We start from the raw sequence: 20542 nt of genomic DNA, 5'->3' as shown, positions 1-20542 counted from the left end.
CCTACAATTTCTCCTTCAAATATTCTGCAATAATTCTGCTACAATTTCTCCCTCAGCAATAACTCTCCCTCAGCAATAACTCACACCAACATATACATGTGAAAATCACAAGCTTCACTTTTTTTTTTTATATATATGGATTGCACTACTTCAGGCCTGTTTAGATAGTAATTATGATTTAAAATATTTTTTGTTTATAAATATATTAAAATAATTTTATTAAAAAAAAATTATTTTTAATACCAACATATTAAAATAAGATAAAAATATAAAAAAATAATTTATATTTAAAAATAATTTAATATTTAAAAAAACACGATCTCATAGCTTAACCCTTTCAAGTTTTTAAGAGCCGCGCGATTCGAAGGAGCACAATCTTTGAAAATTTGAATTTGAAGGGCTGCACTATTTCTAGCTGTGCAATTACATTAATTACTTTTCTAACTTTAAGGTTCTAATTTTATCCCTTGAATAATGGATAGATGACCTAAGAATTAAGTTTAGATTGAAAATCTAATCTATCAACTTCTTGTATTTGTCATAACCCAATTTTTGATCCTTTTGTTTTAATTTTATGATAAAAAGAAAAAATAATGAAAAAAAAATATATAATAATGATGAAAAAAATAAAAATGAAATAAATGAAGAATGAATTAAAATTTGGGTTAATGGCAACATGATTGGAAGCTTAAAGATTTAATTAAATTTTTGACTTGTCTAATTAATCAAATCGAGGGTTTAATTGGAGAATTGATAAGTTTTGGGACTTAATTAAGCTTGAAATTAATTTAATTAATCTAATCAAGGGTTTAATTGGAGAATTGAGACTTAATTAAGCTTGAAATTAATTTAATTCATCCAATCAAGGGTTTAATTGGAGAATTAATAAGTTTAGAGACTTAATTAAGCTTGGAAATAATTTAATTAATCCAATCAGGGGTTTAATTAGAGAATTGATAAGTTTTAGACTTAATTGGATTTTGGATTTAATTAAATTAATCAGGGATTTAATTGAAGAAATAGCAAAGTTTGGGGTTAATTGCGGGTCCAAATTGCGAAATTAAAATCCAAGGATTACATTGAAAAGGCGCGCAAATGCAGGGGGCCAATTACAGTTTAAACCAGGGGTTTAATTACAAGACTTTCAAAACTGCATGGATCAAAACGAAAAATGGCCGAACGACGTCGTTTTGAAGATGCTGTTCATCTTCTTCTCCTTTAAGCCAGTGACCGTTTCCGCAGTAATGGAGGGAGGAACGTTGCAACAGTAATCGTCGTCCGTTGGCTTCAGTTATGGGCGCCTTAATGGTGGCCGACCGTTAGCCTACCGCCCGTTATCAACCCGCCGAGCCCTATATAAACCGAGCAGCACCGAAGAGGAGCGGGGCTGGTTGGTTAGGGGGAGAGGGGACGAACGAAACCAAAAGAGAGAAACCTAAAGATACCAGCCGAATTTTTAAGTGTTTTTTTAGAACCCCATACCAGAAGTAAACCCTTCCCTTACCAATACCGGCCTTAAAACAACGAAAACAGAAACAAACCGGGAGAGAGTAGAGAGAGTTTAAAAAACAGAGCACTTGAATAATTTTTCAGACGAGAGCAAGACAGAGGGAAGAAACCCAGCAAAACAGAGAGAAAGAAAATACACAGAGAAAAAGAAGAGAAAACGCAAACAAAGAAACCCAGAAAAACCAACATTAACATCACCGTCTCCTCAATTCCCCCCTGCAAATCAGAAAAAGGAAGAACCCAAGCAGCAAGCCGTGACCTTCATCATCACCGAAACAAAAGGAAAACAGAAGGGGGCAGTCATACACAGACGAGAACGAAATCACCGAGCTGCAAGCCTCCTCGCGATCTCCAGAAGCAGGTAAGCCGTTCTCATTCTCTCTTCATTCTTGTTTGGAATTGTGCAAATGTAAGAACTGTGCGAAGGTAATTTAATTACCTTCGCACAGTTGCTGCACGCGTGAAATTGCTTCACGCGTGCAGTTTAATTAACTCTGCCGGGCCACTGGTTTGGGCCAGTGGCCGGGCTGGGCCTAGCCCAGCCCCTTTTGGGCTGAGCTGGGCCCAGCCCAAAAAATATATGCTTAGCCGGGCCGGGCCCGGCCCAGCCAAAAAAATAAAAAATAAAAAATAAAATGTGTATGCATGAATAAAAATAATATAGATTTATTGGTTTATTCACTGATGCCAGAGTCAGGAATAAAAATACCGGTTTAAATTTATATTATTCATTGTATTTTATTTTTATTTAGCAATAAAAAAATAAAAATTGTGCATGTGTAAAAATAAATTTATTTTGTTTGTTTATTCACTGACACCAGAGTCAGGAATAAAAAATATTGATTTAAATTTATTTTGTTTTTATAGCTTCGTAATATTTACCAACGTCAGAGTTGGAAGTATCCGTAGTTGAATATTCATTGGCGCCAGAGTCAGGAATATTATAAACAAATTATCATAGCAAAAACTAATAAACATTTAGTAATATAAGACAAAACCAGCAATGCAGTCTGCCTCAGGCAGAACGTTTAAGGAGTGATAATATCTTCCCTTTTATGTAACCAGTCCCGAACCATAGAATCTCTGTTGACCAGTTAGGGTTTTTAGTGACCATAATACTAGGTGGCGACTCTTTAAACAAGACTTTTCTCCTAAAAAAACAAAATGCTAGAAATCTATTCTTTTTCCATAATTTAAAAGAATTATTTTTAGGGCCGCCGCGATAACTCGTGAGACAGTATTGTTGATGGATTTCTCATGTTGAAAATACCGGACCAAGACTGCTATAGTTTTTACAATTTTCTGCAAAATGTCAATGGGAGAAACAGAAGGACTGGCCCTGATCTGCGCCCGCATGTGGAGCTACAGAGCGGTCAACCCCACTCTTTAAAATAAGTGGCATCTTGCAAATCAATGCTCATTGGCCCACCCGTTGGAAAGTTTGTTCGATTTCTGTAGCTCGACAGCAATCCTACTTTAATTTTATATTCATCCACTATAATCTCCAACTCAACTATGAATCTATCCAACTGTAAGTTCTTTCATCCAAACTAATCTCAAATCTGTGCGGCTCTTCTTTTCCAGTACACTTCGACTTTTTTCTTCATAAGATTTCATCTTTTCATCCAGCACCTTTTCTCAAAGAGGAGAAACCATGGCTCTGGCATTGATTGGAGAATCACTTCTCTCTGCTGTCATTGAGGTTTTGGTCGACAGGATAGCCTCCTCACAGGTTAAGAACTTCTTCAAAAGGCAAAAGCTTGACGATGGACAGCTGAGGAAATTGAAGTCTACCGTGAGAGCAGTTGGCAAACTTCTCAATGATGCAGAGGAGAAGCACATTACTGATCCAGCAGTGAAAGGGTGGCTCGACGACCTCAAGGATGCTCTCTACCAGGCTGATGACTTCTTGGACGAGATTGCTTATATAGCTTTGCAATTGAAGTTTGAAGCTGAACCTCAGAGTGAAGCCTGCTCAGATCAGGTGCGGAGCTTCCTCACTTCTCTTGTTCCATGTAAGAAGGGGATGGGAGAGATGCAACCGGAGTTAGAAAAGATCATTCAGATTCTTCAAGACTTGTGGCAACAAAAGGGTGACCTTGGTTTAATAGAAAGCGCTGGAAGAAGACCACCTCTGTCATCACAGAAAATACCAACAACTGCTCTGGTAGATGAATCTGATGTTTTTGGCAGGAAGTTTGACAGGGAAAAAATAATGGCATCGATGCTGCCAGACGACGCAGAAGGAAGACAACTAGATGTGGTTCCAATTGTGGGTATGGGTGGGATGGGTAAAACCACCCTTGCTCAGCTTGTCTGCAGAGAAATCGAACTCTTAGAAGACAGAAATGGGACGAAGTTGTTTGATCTCAAAGCATGGGTCTATGTCTCGGAAGAATTTAATATTCTCAAGGTTACAAGAGATATTCTCAAGGAGGTCGGTTTGCCAAAGTGCGATAGCATGACTGAGAATCAGATTCATAGCGAGCTAGAGAAAAAATTGAGGGGGAACAGAGTTTTGCTTGTTTTAGATGATGTTTGGAGTGAGGATCAAGCGGCTTGGGATTTTTTGCTGAAACCTTTCAAGTCTGTGAGAAAAGGAAGTAAGATCTTAGTCACGACACGCAGCGAAAATGTAGCATCAGTCAAGTCTACTTTTCCATCTCATCGTTTGCAGAGCTTGTCCGATGATGAGTGTTGGCTGGTGTTGGCAAAAGTTGCATTTGATGGAGGAAATTTCAGCGCATATCCAGGGTTGGAAGAAGTTGGTAGAGAAATAGCAAAAAAGTGTAGCGGCCTACCTTTGGCTGCAAAAACACTTGGAGGTCTCCTGAGATCCAAAAGAGAAGGCGAGGAATGGAGGAAAATATTGAAAAGCAATTTGTGGAAGTCACCAAATGACAAAGTCCTTTCAGCTCTACAGTTGAGTTATCATTGCCTGCCATCGTATCTAAAACAATGCTTTTCATATTGTGCGATTTTTCCCGAAGGCTATGAATTCAACAAGAAAGACCTGATCCTTTTATGGATGGCAGAAGGCTTTCTAGTTCAACCCGGAGGAAATAAGGAGATGGAAGAAATAGGGGCTGAGTTCTTCGATGATCTTGTATCGAGATCATTTTTACAAAAATCAAGTCGCGATCCATCATTATTCATAATGCATGACCTCATGAATCATTTAGCTGCTTTCACATCTGGAGAATTTTGCTTCCGGTTGGAGGGTAATGGCTCGAGAAACACTTCTCAAAGGACTCGCCATTTATCATGCATAGTAAAAGAACATGACATCTCTCAAAAGTTCGAGGCCGTTTGCAAACCTCGTTTGTTGCGCACCTTAATATTATCAAAAGATAAATCAATATCTGCTGAGGTAATAAGTAAACTTTTGCGGATGCTTGAGCGCCTAAGAGTGTTGTCTATGCCCCCCTATATCTTTGAGCCTTTACAATTTCTTGATTCAATTGCCAAGTTGAAGCATTTGCGATATCTGAAACTTTCTCAGACAGACCTTACAAAGTTACCAGAATCTATATGTGGTTTGTATAATTTGCAAACTTTAATCTTGATATGGTGTTTTATGCTTTATGAGTTGCCTGCTGGCATGGGAAGGTTGATCAACTTGCGGCATCTTGATATCACTGGAACAAGACTCCTTGAGATGCCACCACAAATGGGCAAACTAGCAAAGCTCCGAACATTAACTTCTTTTTCTTTGGGAAATCAAAGTGGATCTAGCATTAAAGAGTTGGGGCAGCTTCAGCATTTGTGTGGAGAACTTTGCATTCGCAATCTTCAAAACGTGGTGGATGCTAAAGATGCTTCTGAAGCCGATTTGAAGGGTAAGGCGGACCTTGAGAGTTTGGAGTTATTGTGGGAGGATGACACTAATAATTCACTGCATGAACGTGTTTTGGATCAATTACAGCCTCATGTCAATTTGAAGATTCTCCGCTTAGAAGGGTATGGGGGTACAAGATTTCCGGTTTGGATTGGAGGCTCTAATCCTCCCTCAAATTTACGAGAGCTTGATGTGCACAAGTGCTTGAATTTGAAATCCTTCCCTGAGCTCATGCATTCCTTGCTGCCTTCCCTAGTCAGATTGTCTCTAAGCAATTGTCCAGAACTTCAGTCCTTTCCAATAAGAGGCTTAGAATTAAAAGCATTTAGTGTTACGAATTGCATACAACTCATCAGGAATCGCAAGCAATGGGATTTGCAATCACTCCATTCTCTTTCAAGTTTTACAATAGCTATGTGCGATGAAGTGGAATCCTTCCCAGAGGAGATGCTGCTCCCCTCCAGTCTTACGACTCTTGAAATTAGGCATCTTTCAAATCTAAAATCTCTGGACCACAAAGGGCTTCAACAACTCACCTCTCTTCAATGTTTGACGATCTTCGATTGCTGTAGATTAGAGTCATTGCCCGAAGGAGGGCTACCCTTCTCCCGTTCTACTCTGAAAGTTTTTTCTTGCCCTTTACTAGAAAAAAAGGTCCAAACGGGTAACAGGAGAAGTGCTGCAATTTCAATGTTACCGGGCAGCACAAACACCATGCAGAAGCAAGTGCCATTGGTTCCAGTTCAACTAAGTTAAGTTATGATGGATGGAAACACTCAATGCAAGCTACCTTTCCAACGTTACACGTTGACAGCAAGGAAGGATTATAGGTTGAAGTTGATCTTGTAGTTACATGTGGCAATGGAAGTTAATTAACTACCACTGTTCGTATCTAACTTGTTGTTTATCTTTTCAGAAAACTGTTATCTAGAAAACTATATATATTGTAGAATAGGATTGTAATGGGTAGTGTGTGTTTCTGAAATTGTAATCCTTGTTTGGTGTGATGCCTATAGGAAAGTGATTCTCTTAAGAGTGGTGTGAGGATACTCATTATCGATCATTCCAGTTATTTGTAACAACTATTCGTATGTAATATAGTGTTCTTTGTTCATTAGATTTCTGTCTCAAATCTGTATATATATATATACACACTCGTTTCCTCAAATATCATATACACGTAGCGTAGCGGAAGTTATAAAATAAAATTATTCTCATTAGATAAATTTAGAATTGTTTAGAAATTTATTACTTGAAACTCTGATATTCTGTGACTTTAAATAATTTTTTAAAAGTCGGGTTAGCACAAACCACAAGCCGTCTAATTATCCGGCTTCTAATGGTAATTTACATTAATTATCTATGAAAAATCTCCTAAATTCCTATTTAGAAGAGAGGAATTGTTTTGTCTAGAGTGCTAACTTTAATTTTGTATTCACGTGTGTTTTTTACCTAATAGATAACCACTTTTCTTTTTCATTTACAAAATAATAGGTTTAGCTTTATATTTATAGGGAATCTTAAAAACTATATAAATGATAAAAATATCTATTTTTCCTTTAAATAATATCTATATATTATTTAAGGATAATTTTAGAAATTTAATCAATGAAGTGATCCTTGATTTTTTTCTAAAAAAATAATCCATGTATTAATTATATTATAATTCTTAATTTTAAAAATATATTTTAATCAAGTCATATTTATTAAATCATTTCAGTTTAGTTTATGACTGATAGTTCTAAATGTATGTGACCCATTAAGTTCCTAATATATCTATCCAAATATAAATTATAATTCTAATTAAATAGAATTCAATAAATTAAATAATTTAATTTATTATCAATATAATAATTAATTAATTTATATTTAAAAATTAGATTTTAATTCCTCAAATATTAAAAAAATTATTAGTAATTTCACTCTTGTAAATTGTGTTCTCTCTCTCATTTAGTTTGTGCTTGCACCTTTTTGTAAAGGTTTCCTCAGCTTGTTGCGTGCATGGAGCTTAATAATATTCCCTTATGGAAAAATAAAAAAACAAAAACCAAAAACCAAAAACGTTTTGGTCATTTTCTTCTCCAAGTTGCTCTCTCGGTCTTGCTCTGATCCTCCAGTTCCCATAGGATTGTCCATGTCAACTCTCAATGCAGGGAGCCATCATTAATTTGCCATATCGCTCCTAACATGCTTGCTGGCCTTCTAGAACTTGCAGATCATTGGTGCCATGCCTTTGAAGGTGTCGATCGCACAAACGCTTGATTCCCTCAAACCGAACTAATCCCAGCTTCGGTTCATCATTTTAATAGTGGAGCCGATCGGTCAGGTTCATTTCTATTTCAAGTGCGTGAAACCCAATTATTAATACCAATTAAAAGAATTGCTGCTCCACACTATCTTGTCACTAAAAGAATGTGCGGGAAATTGTTCTTTCAGTATCTTTAAAATAATTTTATTTTAATTTCATTTAATTAAAATTAAGAGTATAAATTTTCTAATTTCCTAATTATATTTTAAGTCATAAAAAAACACTTACTAATCAATAACATAAATTATATCATAGAACCTTGTCTAACAACTTAAATTTTTAAGTTAATATTATTTTTTAAATAACTTTAATAATTAAACAATTACGAATTTAAATTTTATTATTCTCATTTTAACTAATAAAATTAAACACAAGAGAATATATAAACCTTAATAATTTTTACTTGACAGGATATATGTTAGAAAAATATCTCATGTCTGGGAAGAGTGGGTTTTTGAAAGGAAAAAATTGAATGGAAATAAAATAAAAGGGATAGCATGGACTCTAGTAGTCAGGGATAAATATTTAATTTGCACTCAATGAATACAAACCCGATTTGAATGAATGTGTATTTTTTGAATTTTACCTATAGGTAATAGATAAAGTATGTTTACTGTCAAATCCAATTTAAAATTCACTCGAACTAAAATATATATTTATATTATATAGATATATTTGTATAACATTTAGATTTTTTTTCTTAATACAATATGATATATACTTATCTTAATATTAACATAAAACATTCATATATGTATAATATTTATAATTTATCATATACTTCAAATATATATATCAATTATTTTATATTTTAGTGAATAATAAATAATAATCAAGTAATAGATACTCATGTGAAAATTCAAAATTTTATAAATAGTTTATAGATTTTTAAATATTTTATCCAATAAATAATGAATATGTAAAAATTCTATCGGTGATCTCTAATTCTAATATTTGAGAATTACGAGGAATATGTTGTGATTGATCTATCCAGATGAAGGGAGCGAAGATATTGCTGCGTGTATAAATAAAAAGTGATTAGAATTACATTTTTACCCTTATTTGTATGATTGTTCTCATTCACAACAAAATCATATTTTTCACTCCAATGTATATATTAGGAAAATTAAAGATATTTGAAAGAGTTAGAAAAATAAATGCAATTAAGATTGTTGTTTCCTTTTTACTATTTAAATTAACAGCTAAAATTAATAATAAAAATAAAAACTAAAAGTAAATACGAAAAGAACAAGAATTTATAAGAAGTGTTATCCACTTTTAAATATAATATTCTTCTCTTTCAAAATACAGAATTTCTTAATGTAGAAAAAATTCTTCTAATCATTAAATCACCATTTTGCTAACTTAAATTAATAAAGTATGAAAAGGAAATGCAATAAAATTATATATATATATATATATATATATATATAATCTTAAATTATGTGTTGAAATTTATAATTAACAAAAATAAAAAAAGTATTTTTAAAAGTTTTAATGATGAAAAATATTTTATATTATTATCCTGAAAACATGTTATACACACACTCAATAAATACATGTTACTAAATATATTTAAAATAACTAAATATAATAAATTAATTTAATCATAAACTTTAGCTCATCAATTATATTAATGTTAACCTTTTAAATTTTATGTACCATTAAAATAGATAAGTCAATAAAATTTATTAATTAAAAAAGTCTATTATTAATTATTATTTTAAATAAATATTCTAACAATATATATATATATATATTAATTATCAAGAAAAAAAAGTTTATTTATGAAACGACTCTTTTCTTCTCTCTCTCCTTCTATCATCAAGTTACTCCCATTCAAATCACAATTTTCTTATTTAAAGAATTTCGCAAAACTTTCTATACCAAAAGAAAAAAAGTGAAAGGGTAAAATTGTAATTTTACAAAACCCCTCCATTTTCCTTCCTTCCAAATTTACCCCTTCCAAACTCAGTGAGGAAAATCATTTTCTTTTCTAATATTTTCCTTCCTCGCACTTTTTAATTTTTATACTTCTCATTTTCATTCCTCCCTGTTTTTTTTCCCAAATACAATACAAAGGTAAACTTTTACAGAAGGATCAAATCACAGATATTACACAATATACAAGGACCAAATTAAACCACAGAACAGTAGAGGGACCCAACCAAAACATTTCAAAAAGTACAGGGATGATTGACCTTTTCTTCTCTATATCTTTTGGCTGGCATACAGCTACAGAATCTGACATCGACCGTTATTGTCAACTTTTTCTGCTTTCATGTCCGAAAATGTCTAATCTCTGAGCTTCACACCAACTGACTTGACTTGATGAAATCAGAATTCCTTTCATCCTTGGAATTTTCCTTCATTGTCACCTAAATACTGCTGCATGCTGTCGGCTCAAGTAAGCTCTGTTTCCTTGACTTCCTTTGTTGGCTCAATCTTTTCTACCTGTTCTTGAATTTTTTTCAACGCAATTTTGCTTTCTTTTCTGCAGCTATGTATATATTAAAGAACCCATAATAAGGATTTTCGTGTTCTGGGTTTGGGGTATTTCAATTTATTTTTTTGGTTCTTTAGGATATTTGATTTTTTGGAAGTATGAATTATGTGAATTGATGTTACATGGCCTTAATCTTTTTATTTTGATGAGTTATTTAACGAAATATCATGAAGTTGAATAATTTTAATGAAAATAAAGATTGAGTTGATTGATGTCTTGATTCGAATGCCTGCTGCATAATCTTGTGTACTTGTTCTTTCTGGTTCATTTGGCTTTGCTGAATATTTATTATTTGTAAAGATTTGTGAACAGGGGAAATGGCTCTCGCATTGATTGGAGAATCAATTCTTGCTGCAGTCCTTGAAGTTTTGATGGAGAGGATAGTTTCTCCTGCGGTTAGGGACTTCTTCAAGAGCCAAAAAATCGATGATGAAGAATTGAAGAAGTTGAAGGCAAGGATGAGGTCTGTTAGTAAACTGCTCAATGATGCAGAGGAGAAGCAGATTACTGATGCAGCTGTGAAAGAGTGGCTTGATGAGCTTAAGGATGCTGTCTATCAAGCTGATGACTTCTTGGATGAGATTGCTTATAAAGCTTTGCGGTTGAAGTTGGAAGGTGAATCTCGAAGTCAGACCTGCACGGATCAGCTTCGAAGCTTTCTCGCTTCTCTTAATCCATGTAGAAAGGGGGTGAGAGAGGTGCAAATAGAGTTGGCAAAGATCCTTCGAAGTTTAGAAGAGTTAGTGGGACAAAAGGATGTTCTTGGTCTGATAGAGCGCATTGGGGAGAAACCATCGTCGCGGATAACACCAACTTCTTCTCTGGTAGATGAATCTGGAGTTTATGGAAGGGATGCTGAAAAAGAAGCCATAATGAAGTTGCTGCTAGCAGATGATACAAAAGGCAGGCACCTAGATGTGATTTCGATAGTGGGTATGGGAGGGGTTGGTAAAACCACCCTTGCTCAGCTTCTCTATAAAGAAATTGTTGTTTCCAACGACAGAAGCCAGAAGAGCTCGTTTGATCTCAAAGCCTGGGTTTATGTTTCGGAAGAATTCGATGTTCTCAAAGTAACAAAAGATATTCTGAAGGGGGTTGGCTCGATGAATTGTGACAACATGACTGAAGATCAACTCCATTGCGAGCTGGAGAAGAAATTGTCAGGGAACAAACTATTGCTTGTTCTAGATGATGTTTGGAGCGATAACCAATCTCAGTGGGAATTTTTACTGAAACCTTTCATGTCCGTGAGACAGGGAATTAAAATTATCGTTACAACGCGCAATGAAAACGTAGCATCAATCATTTCTTCTGTTTCAACTCATCATATAAAGAAGTTATCTGACGATGATTGTTGGTTGGTGTTGTCAAAACATGCATTTGATGGTGGAAATCTCAGTGCCCATCCAGAGTTGGAATTAATTGGTAGACAGATAGCGAGGAAGTGCAACGGCCTACCTTTGGCTGCAAAAACACTTGGGAGTCTCCTGTGCTCCAATAGAGTTAAGAAGGAGTGGATGAAGATATTAAAGAGTAATTTTTGGGAATTGCCAAATGACAACATTCTGTCACCTCTACGGTTGAGTTATCATCATCTCCCATCTCATTTAAAACGATGCTTTTCATACTGCGCTATAATTCCGAAGGGTTATAAATTCACAAGGGAGGAGATAGTCCTTTTATGGATGGCAGAGGGCTTTTTGGTGGAACCCAGAAGAAATAATGAGATGGAAGAAATAGGCTATGAGTACTTCAATGAGCTTGTGGCAAGGTCATTTTTTCAGCAATCAAGTCCTAGTTCATCATTATTCGTAATGCATGACCTCATTAATGATTTAGCTAGATTTGCATCCGGAGATTTTTGCTTCAGGCTAGAAGGTGATGATTCAAGCAAGACTACTGAAAGGACTCGCCATTTATCATACAGAGTAGCAAAAGATGACTCTTATCAGACATTCAAGGCAATCAAGAACCCCCAATTGCTGCGCACCTTGCTATGTCCGAGTGGTTGGCCTAGACACATGATACAACAAGTTGAGGTAATATGTAATTTATTGCCTGCACTCAAGTGCCTCAGAGTGCTATCATTGCACCCCTTTCATGATATATCTGTGTTGCCTAATTCAATTTGCAACTTGAAGCATTTACGGTATCTTGATCTCTCTCACACAAAGATTACAAGGCTCCCTGAATCAATGTGCAGTCTGTATAATTTGGAAATTTTGAACTTGCACTTTTGTGTTAAGCTTGTTGAGTTGCCAGTTAACATGAGAAGCTTAATCAACTTGCGTCATCTTGATCTTCAACACACAAAATTGCCAGAGATGCCACTGCAAATGGGTAAACTAACAAAGCTTCGAAAATTAACTGATTTCTTTATCGGAAAACAAAGTGGCTCTAACATTAAAGAGTTGGGAAAGCTTCAACATCTATCTGGTGATCTTTCTATTTGGAATCTTCAAAATGTCACAGATGCTCGAGATTCTTTTGAAGCGAATTTGAAGGGTAAAGAGCATCTTGAGAAGTTGGAGTTAGTATGGGATTGTGATATGGATAATCCACTCGTCCATGAAAGGGTACTTGAGCAACTTCAACCTCCTGTGAATGTCAAAATTCTCTCCATTATTGGGTATGGAGGTACAAGATTTCCAGATTGGGTTGGGAACTCCTCTCTTCCTCTCCTCCAAGAGCTTTACATCAGAAGCTGCCCCAACCTGAAGAAGGCCCTCTTTACTCACTTCCCTTCTTTAACCAAACTTGATATCAGGGCATGTGAGCAGTTTGAGATCGAGTTTTTCCCATTAGAGTTGTTCCCTAAATTAGAATCTCTTACTATTGGTAGTTGTCCTAATTTAGTATCTTTCAGCAAAGGAATACCCCTTGCCCCAAATTTGAAAGAGTTTCAGTTATGGAGTTGTTCAAATTTGAAGTCATTGCCTGAGAATATGCATACACTTCTACCTTCCCTTGAGAAATTGTCCATATTTCATTGTCCGAAACTCGAGTCATTTCCAGTAGGGGGTTTGCCCTCCAAACTTAAAGGACTTGCTATTTGGGGTTGCGACAAACTCATTGCAGGCCGCGCACAATGGGATTTGCAATCACTCCATGTTCTTTCAAGATTTTCAATTGCAGACAATGATGTTTTGGAGTGCTTCCCTGAGGAGACGCTACTGCCCTCAAGCCTTACCCGTCTTGAAATCAGGACACATAAAAATCTGAAATCTCTTGACTACAAGGGACTTCAACACCTCACCTCTCTTAGAGAGTTGATAATTATGAACTGCATGGAGGTTTCCATGCCAGAAGAGGGGCTGCCCCCCTCCATTTCTTCTCTAACTATCTGGCAATGTCCTTTGCTGGAAAAGAAGTGTGAAGGGGAGCTGAAGTTCCCAAAATACATCAGAGATCCAGAATATATGACATCAGGAAGAAAATCAATTTAATCCAACTTGATGAGGTATTGCTATTTTTAAGTTATTTTCCTTTTAGCAAGTGATTAATCACTATTTCAGAGTACATTTTGTTATTAATTTACTGCAATTTACATGCAGGATTTTGATCCTTTTGTTCTTCAATCTAAATTACAAGTGTCAATATCGGCTATGAATCTAGGATAACTAAAATGTTGGCCCCAAGAAAATTCAACTGATTGTTATTGCTTGTACTCAATGCATGAAAAGAACATATTATTCACATAACATCCTGTATTATCATGTTTGCATTTAATTTTCTTAAGATCAATCCTTAATTGCTTTTGTTGTCATTGAAAGAATCAATGTACTTTTACCACAAATGATTTTATCACTTTGTTCATTGCCTATTTGTTGGGTTTCTAGGCGGTCTGAGGAACTACTTCACAACTATAAATGGGAAATAAAACAACTTATCAGCACACAAAAGGTTCAAGTGGTCCATGTACTCTGCTTTGCATAGCCATCCATTTTTCTTGATGTTGTTATTATCATCCGTTGTTCTGTATCCTTGCATTGATTTAAGCATCAAACGTTGAAACTCAAAGTATTTGCAGAACTCTCTGATTTGGTTCAAGAGTTTCTCTGATCTCTACTTAGTTTATTCTGATATATTGCATCTACAGATGACTAGGGTTATTTTCTATTCTGTTGGGTACTATCTTCCCAAGTGCCTTCCAGAAGGACTTGCATATATACTTTTAATTTTGCAAAGCTTGGCATGTCTCGGGAGGGGTTCTGGTCCAAAAGAGCAACGAGGAGAAGGAAGCTTGCGTATGCTTTCATACTTTCAAATGTGAAACTATTCCTTTTGAACTTCAAATCGAGTGTATTTGAGGAAAGCAGGGACCCTCGGGCGCATCGTTGGAATTTTCCTAGTTGTCTAATAGTGCAAACTGTCTCTGCTCAAGTAAGCTTGGTCTGCCTTGATCTAAATTGCTGGGTCATTATTTTGTACTTGTTCTTGACTTTGTATTTCGTGACATTGCCGGCCTGTAAAATTTAATTTGGTCGAGTTAATGATGTTGATGCAACTTAATGAATTATGCTATTTTTTAAAATAATTTTTTTAGTAAGCTATTTTCTTTATAAAAAAAACAATTGAGCATTGTGCTAGTTTGTTTTTTTTTTAAAAAGAAAAAAACTCTATTTCCCCACTTGTAAGAATGATTTCTTTCCACCACACTTCATGGAAAGTTTTCATTTCTTTGGAGGATGAAATTAGGGGTTGTTTTGGTTGTTATACTGTTTCACCAAATTTTGAAAAAAAAAATATTTAAAATTAATTTTTTTAATATTTTTGAATCATTTGGATATGTTAATGTCAAAAATAATTTTAAAAAAATAAAAAATATATTATTTTGATGTAATTCCAAGTAAAAAAATATTTTAAAAAATAACCGCTACCACACTTCTAAACATTTTCTAAATTTATCATGCTTGCATTCCACTATACAAAGAGACATGTCGTTATTGTTTCTATTTTTTCTATCTCAAAATAATAACCAAACAATACTAGACAGAGGCATATAAAATAATGGTCTCATCATGGACAAAGGAATAAACAATCAAATGTGAAACTATTCTTCTATTCAGGAAAAAATTACAGAAAAGACAGGCTATATCAAGAAATTTGCTTCCATATTGTGTGCATTATTTCACGAGACTGATGACATCTAGCAGGCTAGTTTCAATGGCTGTGCTACAGAATATGTGTAACTAAAATGTGTATTTTCTTCTAACTGGTAATAGCTGTGTAGAGAAGTTCATTCCAAGTATCTGGAACTCCTGCAACACACCAATGAGTACAATCCATGCCCTTAAAGCCATTGTAAGAGCTCGGATGTCCATCTTTTCTCAGCTGTGAAAGAGTTGTTATATTAAGTAAATGAACAGGTTTCTTTATAGTACTTAACACATCTTCTACTACTTGCAATGCCAATGGTGAACCACCAGGGTAAGTTGATCCGCTAACTGGCTCTGTCTCCTTTCCACAATTTGTCACTCCTGGTTCGTCCCATTCCTCTCCACTGGTTCAGGGACAAAAACGTTCAAGTCGTGAGAAAATAGCATTAATCTATTGATTTCAAATGAAAACAAAAAATGAATCAATTCTTACAACACTTCTCAGAAAATGAAGAGAGCCTTACTGGTAATGAAATGGAGAAATTCCCTGAAAAATAACTGTGGTTTTACTCGTATCGACATCCGAATCGACCCATTTTGCCCATGTTGTTAAACCTTTCTGAAAAGCCACCATACGGTCCATGTCCTTAAGTATACTCTGCCCTTCTTGAACATAATCCCATCTGAAATTTGAAGCAGAAAAATCAAACACACTACATCAGCTTGATTCCTTTTCAATTGAATTCACAAATCTTCCACATTTGCCAAGTTTTTCGAGCTCATACGGTTGCTTCGGTCCTCTCCGGTACCACCAAAGCCAAGTATTGAACACTAAAACATCCATATCCTTCCATGTGTTTCCATCCTTAATCGATTCAAGTTTTAATACTCGGCCGATTTGTTCTTGTTCAATGTCTACTAAGTAGTGAGTTTCAAACACCGATATTGATACACCATGATCCTGAGAAGTTCTAGTCCGTCAATTACATAAAAGCAGACTCAATTTTGCTTGGAATAACAAGGACTGTAACCTTTCCAGGACCAGTTCACTCACCTGGAATGTCACTGTGTTAGTCGAGTTACTCGTCTGCGTTGTGATCCTGGCATCAGGAACGGCTGCATGAAGCAAGCATAAAAGTGACTCGTAATGGTTGACACTAACAGAGTCCCCTATAAACATTATCTTCTTGCCCTTCAACTTCTCCAAGAAATCTATACCATCGAACCTGACGGGATTACATATTCCAAAATAGTAACAGTATCAGGAACAGAGTAACTCGGCATGGAACTCGTCAGAATATCTGATATTTAATGCAGGTCAGATAATATCCGATCTTAATGACAGATCACCTTGTAACACTTTCCAAAATCATAAAGATTTTGCACTAAAGTTTACAACTACTTTTCTTACATGGCTTTACAATCGAGTGGTGTCCTGAATAAAGACAAATCTTCTGTCCGATTAAAGAAAGATCATGTTCTTGTCTGAGCTACAAGATCTAAAAATATTTTAACCGAAATGGCTTCAGATGTCCTTGTATAATGACTTAAATATGTATTAAGTTTCTAATAATATATCATTTGGATGAGATTTTTAAATTAACTCACCACAATCAGTACTTATGTGATGTGCACATGATAATAATGATAAGTTTACACTTAATTAAGTTTCCAAGTGATGTATTTAAGTGCAAATCACGTAACCAGTTCCAATGGGTTAGCCTAAAAATCTTACAGGTAAAATATATTAGAAACTTAAATCATATTAAAGGATAATATTAGCGCAATTAGGGATATAACAACAAATTAAAGATATATATTATTATATAACGACATATTAAATATATGTATAGAAATACAAAGTATGGTGTTTTTTAAAAATATTTTTAATAAAAAAAATATAAAAATAATGTTTTTTTATATTTTTTTTACTTTTAATATAAGCATATATCAAAACTACTTAAAAGCATCTAAAAATATTAATTTAATATTTTTTCAAGTAAAGAATAATTTAAAAAACAGTTGAATTACATTATCAAATATACTATAAAGTGACAAGGGTATTTTTAGAAAACAAAATCATGCAGGGGAAACGTTAGATATTTGTTTCTTCATCAAATTGATTGTGCATAGTGTACAGACTCACTTTTGCCTACAAGCAATGCTACGAAAAATTGGTCACACAAACTGATTGAATGCATTTTTAGCAGATCTACATGCAGGGGAAAGAAGAAGAATTTTATCACTGCCAGCAGATTTATATATGATGTGACCTAGGAGGAGGAGGAGGAGGAGGAGGAGGAGGAGGGACCAATACAATATGCTTTTTTAGCATTGCTGCTTGAATTGTTCCAAATTTATTTTTATTTTTTATTTTTTAGTTTGTTGATGAGATGCGTCAAATATCAACATCATTTTCCTAGCTTTTCTTGAGGTACACCACCACCACTAAATAATTTAGTTATGGGAAAATTGACCCATGGCAACAACCTATCACCGTCGCAATAAAATAATTAAATGTTGATCTTTGGTTTTTAATAGTAAACAAACATCATATATACCCCCCCCCCCCCCAAACTATTAGGATGGTCTCAATTTTGTATATAAACTATTTTTTTTTTATCAATTTTACTTTTAAATTATTTTGATTTTTCAATTAGAGCTTTTATTTAGAATAACCTAACAAAAACCATTGAATTCTTTATAAAATAATGTCATTAATTAATTGATAGTTTCTAAGATCTAAAAGTAAAATTGATAAAAAAAAAAATTGTTTAGTGACAAAATTTAGACTAACTATGGATTACTTTTTATGTTTGCCCTTAATTTTTTATATTTTATGGTCTTGAGGCAAAACCATGCTAATTTCAAGTAATTTAATAGTGGGTCTAAGACTTGCTAGCCTAATCAAACCACATGGAGACCCCTATGTTTCCATTTGTATGTATGTAAACTACAGCTCAAAAGAAGGCAGAAAAAGCCTTAAAACATCATTGCATGGAGAAACTAGAAGCTCTTTTTTTTGAAATTCTATGAGGATTCATTACAAAAATGAAAATATAAAAGCTCTTCTTGTTAATTAACACTTAGTCTGAGATCAGAAAAGAGAGATGGGCAGATGAATGCATGTACCTGGGCAAGTCACAGGCACTAGGCTGCCATCTATATTGAAGGTAGAGGTGATCAGGGCGACCATATTTTTGACAGTCAAATTCCTTGCGGATAAAAGGGCAGGCTGATGAATTGTAGAGAGGATACGAAGTGTCTTGAACCCAACTTCCTTCATACCTGTTGCAATCACTCCTTTGCCATTTTGTCGACTCCCAGACGTTCTTCTTCGTTGTAGAGGTTTGCAGAGTCTTTGATGAGGACGAAAAACAAAGACAAGAAAATGTAATAAAGATGGCAAAAAGGACACAAGAGGATCTTCTAGTCCCAGAATCCATCATTGTGGAGAGTCAGAGGAGAAGGGGAGAGAGAGTGAGAGAGAGAGAGAGAGGTTGCTAAGGTTGCTGGCGATATTGTCCTGTCTGTGTTCTTCATAAATATGGCAGGTTACTGAAGTGTGTGCTATATCTTTAATCAATTTAGTTTCCTTCTATATGTATATTAGAGGATTTAGATTATGAAATTAATCAATTAGATTCCTTTTCTATGGTCAATTGTATATGATTTTGACATTAATGGAATTGCTTACGTTTTTGCAGCTTTTATGTTGCTGGATTTTTGTTGCCATAAGAGTTAGATTAGATTCGATTATTAATATTACCATGAAAATTTTATAAATTAATATTTTGGGACCATCAAAATTTATTAATCAATTAAGATATTAATTAATCAAATTATTAATTTATTAAGTATTTTATTAAACAAAATTGGTAATTTATTTTGATTCAAATGGTACTAATATCATGTTTTTTTTTGGAGATTAGAAATATTTTTTGGAGTTTGTTTATATATTAAGTAAAATGATTTTAAAAACACAATCCTAATCAAAATATTCACAAAGTTAACAAGAAAAGAATTAAAATTCTTAATCACGGGAGCAATCTCTTAAAATTGTACTCAAGTTGTCTTTCATGAACCACCCAATCCAAGACCCTCTCGATTGGATTATACTTGGGAAATATTACATGGGGATTTTCCTCTCTTGTCAATATCAAAAATTAGACTCGTGATCTCGGGCTAGAAGAGCTAGCAGATGAAAGCAGCCACTCTCTTTGACATTTTTGCATGAAATAGCTGTGCTTACGAAAAGACATTTGGCCTGGTCTCCGGAAAAAGATAAGAAGAAAATGTGAGTGATTAATTAGAGTGCCCAATGCAGCAAGGATCTCTACAAGACTAGGGTTTCCGTTAAAGAAAAAGAAACGGATTTTTAGTAACCTAAAATCTCATCACCCCCTTTGTTCTTACAAGAACACACCGAGTTTAAAGTTCAATATTGGTTGATGGATGCTAATTTTCAGTTCCCATCATGGGTTAATCATATTGGGGAAAAAAAAACTATAATTAAAAATGCGTTTGATAATCTAATTGAAATCGTTTTTTTTATGGTATATTTTTTTAGATTTTTTTAATATTCATTTTATCAAAACTTGTTTAGAATATTTTTAAAAAAATAATCAATTTAAAAATATTTTAAATTAAAAAAATATTTTATAAACTCCCAAAACCAAAGTTATTAAACCCGGATTGTTCTAATAAGTAGATCTAAAATTCGAATGACCCATCTTTTAATATGGGTCAAGTTTAAAAGAAAATCAATCTCAAGTTGACTCGATTAACAAGGTAGGTTAATCTACAATTCAGAGTTTGATTTTTAAAAATATTTTTTAAAATTAAACTAAATCTCATTAACCTTATTATTCAGATCTTGAAATGAAATGTAAAGTTGATGATGTAGTGTAACGGTCAAAGTTTACTAACTTTATCTCAATCTATGACTAAAACAAATTATGATGTTAAGTTTGCTTTTTGGAACTTGGAAGCTTTAAGAACTTGTAGCAAACTTGTAAATGGCTAGATTGGCCTAACAGCGTGCACGAGCCATGATCAGGTATATGCTGGCTTTCACATGCAACACATGGAAAACAACTCAGTTGAAGGACCATACTTCTATTTCTTAATTAATTTCTGTTTGCATATAAATTTCAAAATAATAAATTATGGGTTTTTGTAGGGCAGGCATGGAAATTGCAAGTCGCATATATCCCCCGGTGGAGGTAAGAGCACATGAGACTATGAGAGCATATCTTGGTCTCTCGAGGAATAATTTGAGA

General features: G+C 34.3%; 3 protein-coding genes across 6 annotated transcripts; 2 read left to right on the top strand and 1 right to left on the bottom strand.

Annotated features, from left to right (window-relative positions):
* Nucleotides 1-2996: 2996 nt before the first annotated feature.
* On the top strand, nucleotides 2997-6464 carry LOC7460219 (putative disease resistance RPP13-like protein 1). The gene has a single exon (XM_002303873.4). It carries the CDS (start codon nucleotides 3164-3166, stop codon nucleotides 6101-6103), a length of 2940 nt encoding a protein of 979 aa, XP_002303909.4. The 5' UTR covers nucleotides 2997-3163; the 3' UTR covers nucleotides 6104-6464.
* Nucleotides 6465-9900: 3436 nt separating this feature from the next.
* Nucleotides 9901-14710, top strand: LOC7460220 (putative disease resistance RPP13-like protein 1). 4 transcript variants are annotated; one of them, XM_052451406.1, is made up of 3 exons: nucleotides 9901-10062; nucleotides 10462-13621; nucleotides 14001-14710. In XM_052451406.1, exon 2 carries the CDS (start codon nucleotides 10479-10481, stop codon nucleotides 13605-13607), a length of 3129 nt encoding a protein of 1042 aa, XP_052307366.1. In that variant the 5' UTR covers nucleotides 9901-10062; nucleotides 10462-10478; the 3' UTR covers nucleotides 13608-13621; nucleotides 14001-14710. The 4 variants fall into 4 exon arrangements, 3 of the variants coding, with proteins under 3 accessions (XP_052307366.1, XP_052307367.1, XP_052307365.1); XR_008058760.1 differs by lacking the exon at nucleotides 9901-10062 and having other exon boundaries at nucleotides 10094-13621; nucleotides 14001-14064; nucleotides 14261-14710; XM_052451407.1 differs by lacking the exon at nucleotides 9901-10062 and having other exon boundaries at nucleotides 10094-13621; nucleotides 14368-14710.
* A 485-nt stretch (nucleotides 14711-15195) lies between these two features.
* LOC7460221 (protein trichome birefringence-like 38) lies at nucleotides 15196-18961 on the bottom strand. Its single transcript, XM_002304743.4, has 5 exons — nucleotides 18393-18961; nucleotides 16315-16486; nucleotides 16046-16221; nucleotides 15785-15943; nucleotides 15196-15664 (listed from the first exon to the last, which is right to left on the bottom strand). Exons 1-5 carry the CDS (start codon nucleotides 18707-18709, stop codon nucleotides 15373-15375), a joined length of 1116 nt encoding a protein of 371 aa, XP_002304779.4. The 5' UTR covers nucleotides 18710-18961; the 3' UTR covers nucleotides 15196-15372.
* Nucleotides 18962-20542: the final 1581 nt, after the last annotated feature.

This window comes from Populus trichocarpa, chromosome 3 (assembly GCF_000002775.5).
Source record: "Populus trichocarpa isolate Nisqually-1 chromosome 3, P.trichocarpa_v4.1, whole genome shotgun sequence".
NCBI lineage: Eukaryota > Viridiplantae > Streptophyta > Magnoliopsida > Malpighiales > Salicaceae > Populus > Populus trichocarpa.
Note: the sequence above shows the minus strand (reverse complement) of the source record. Positions and strands in the feature narration are given on the sequence as shown.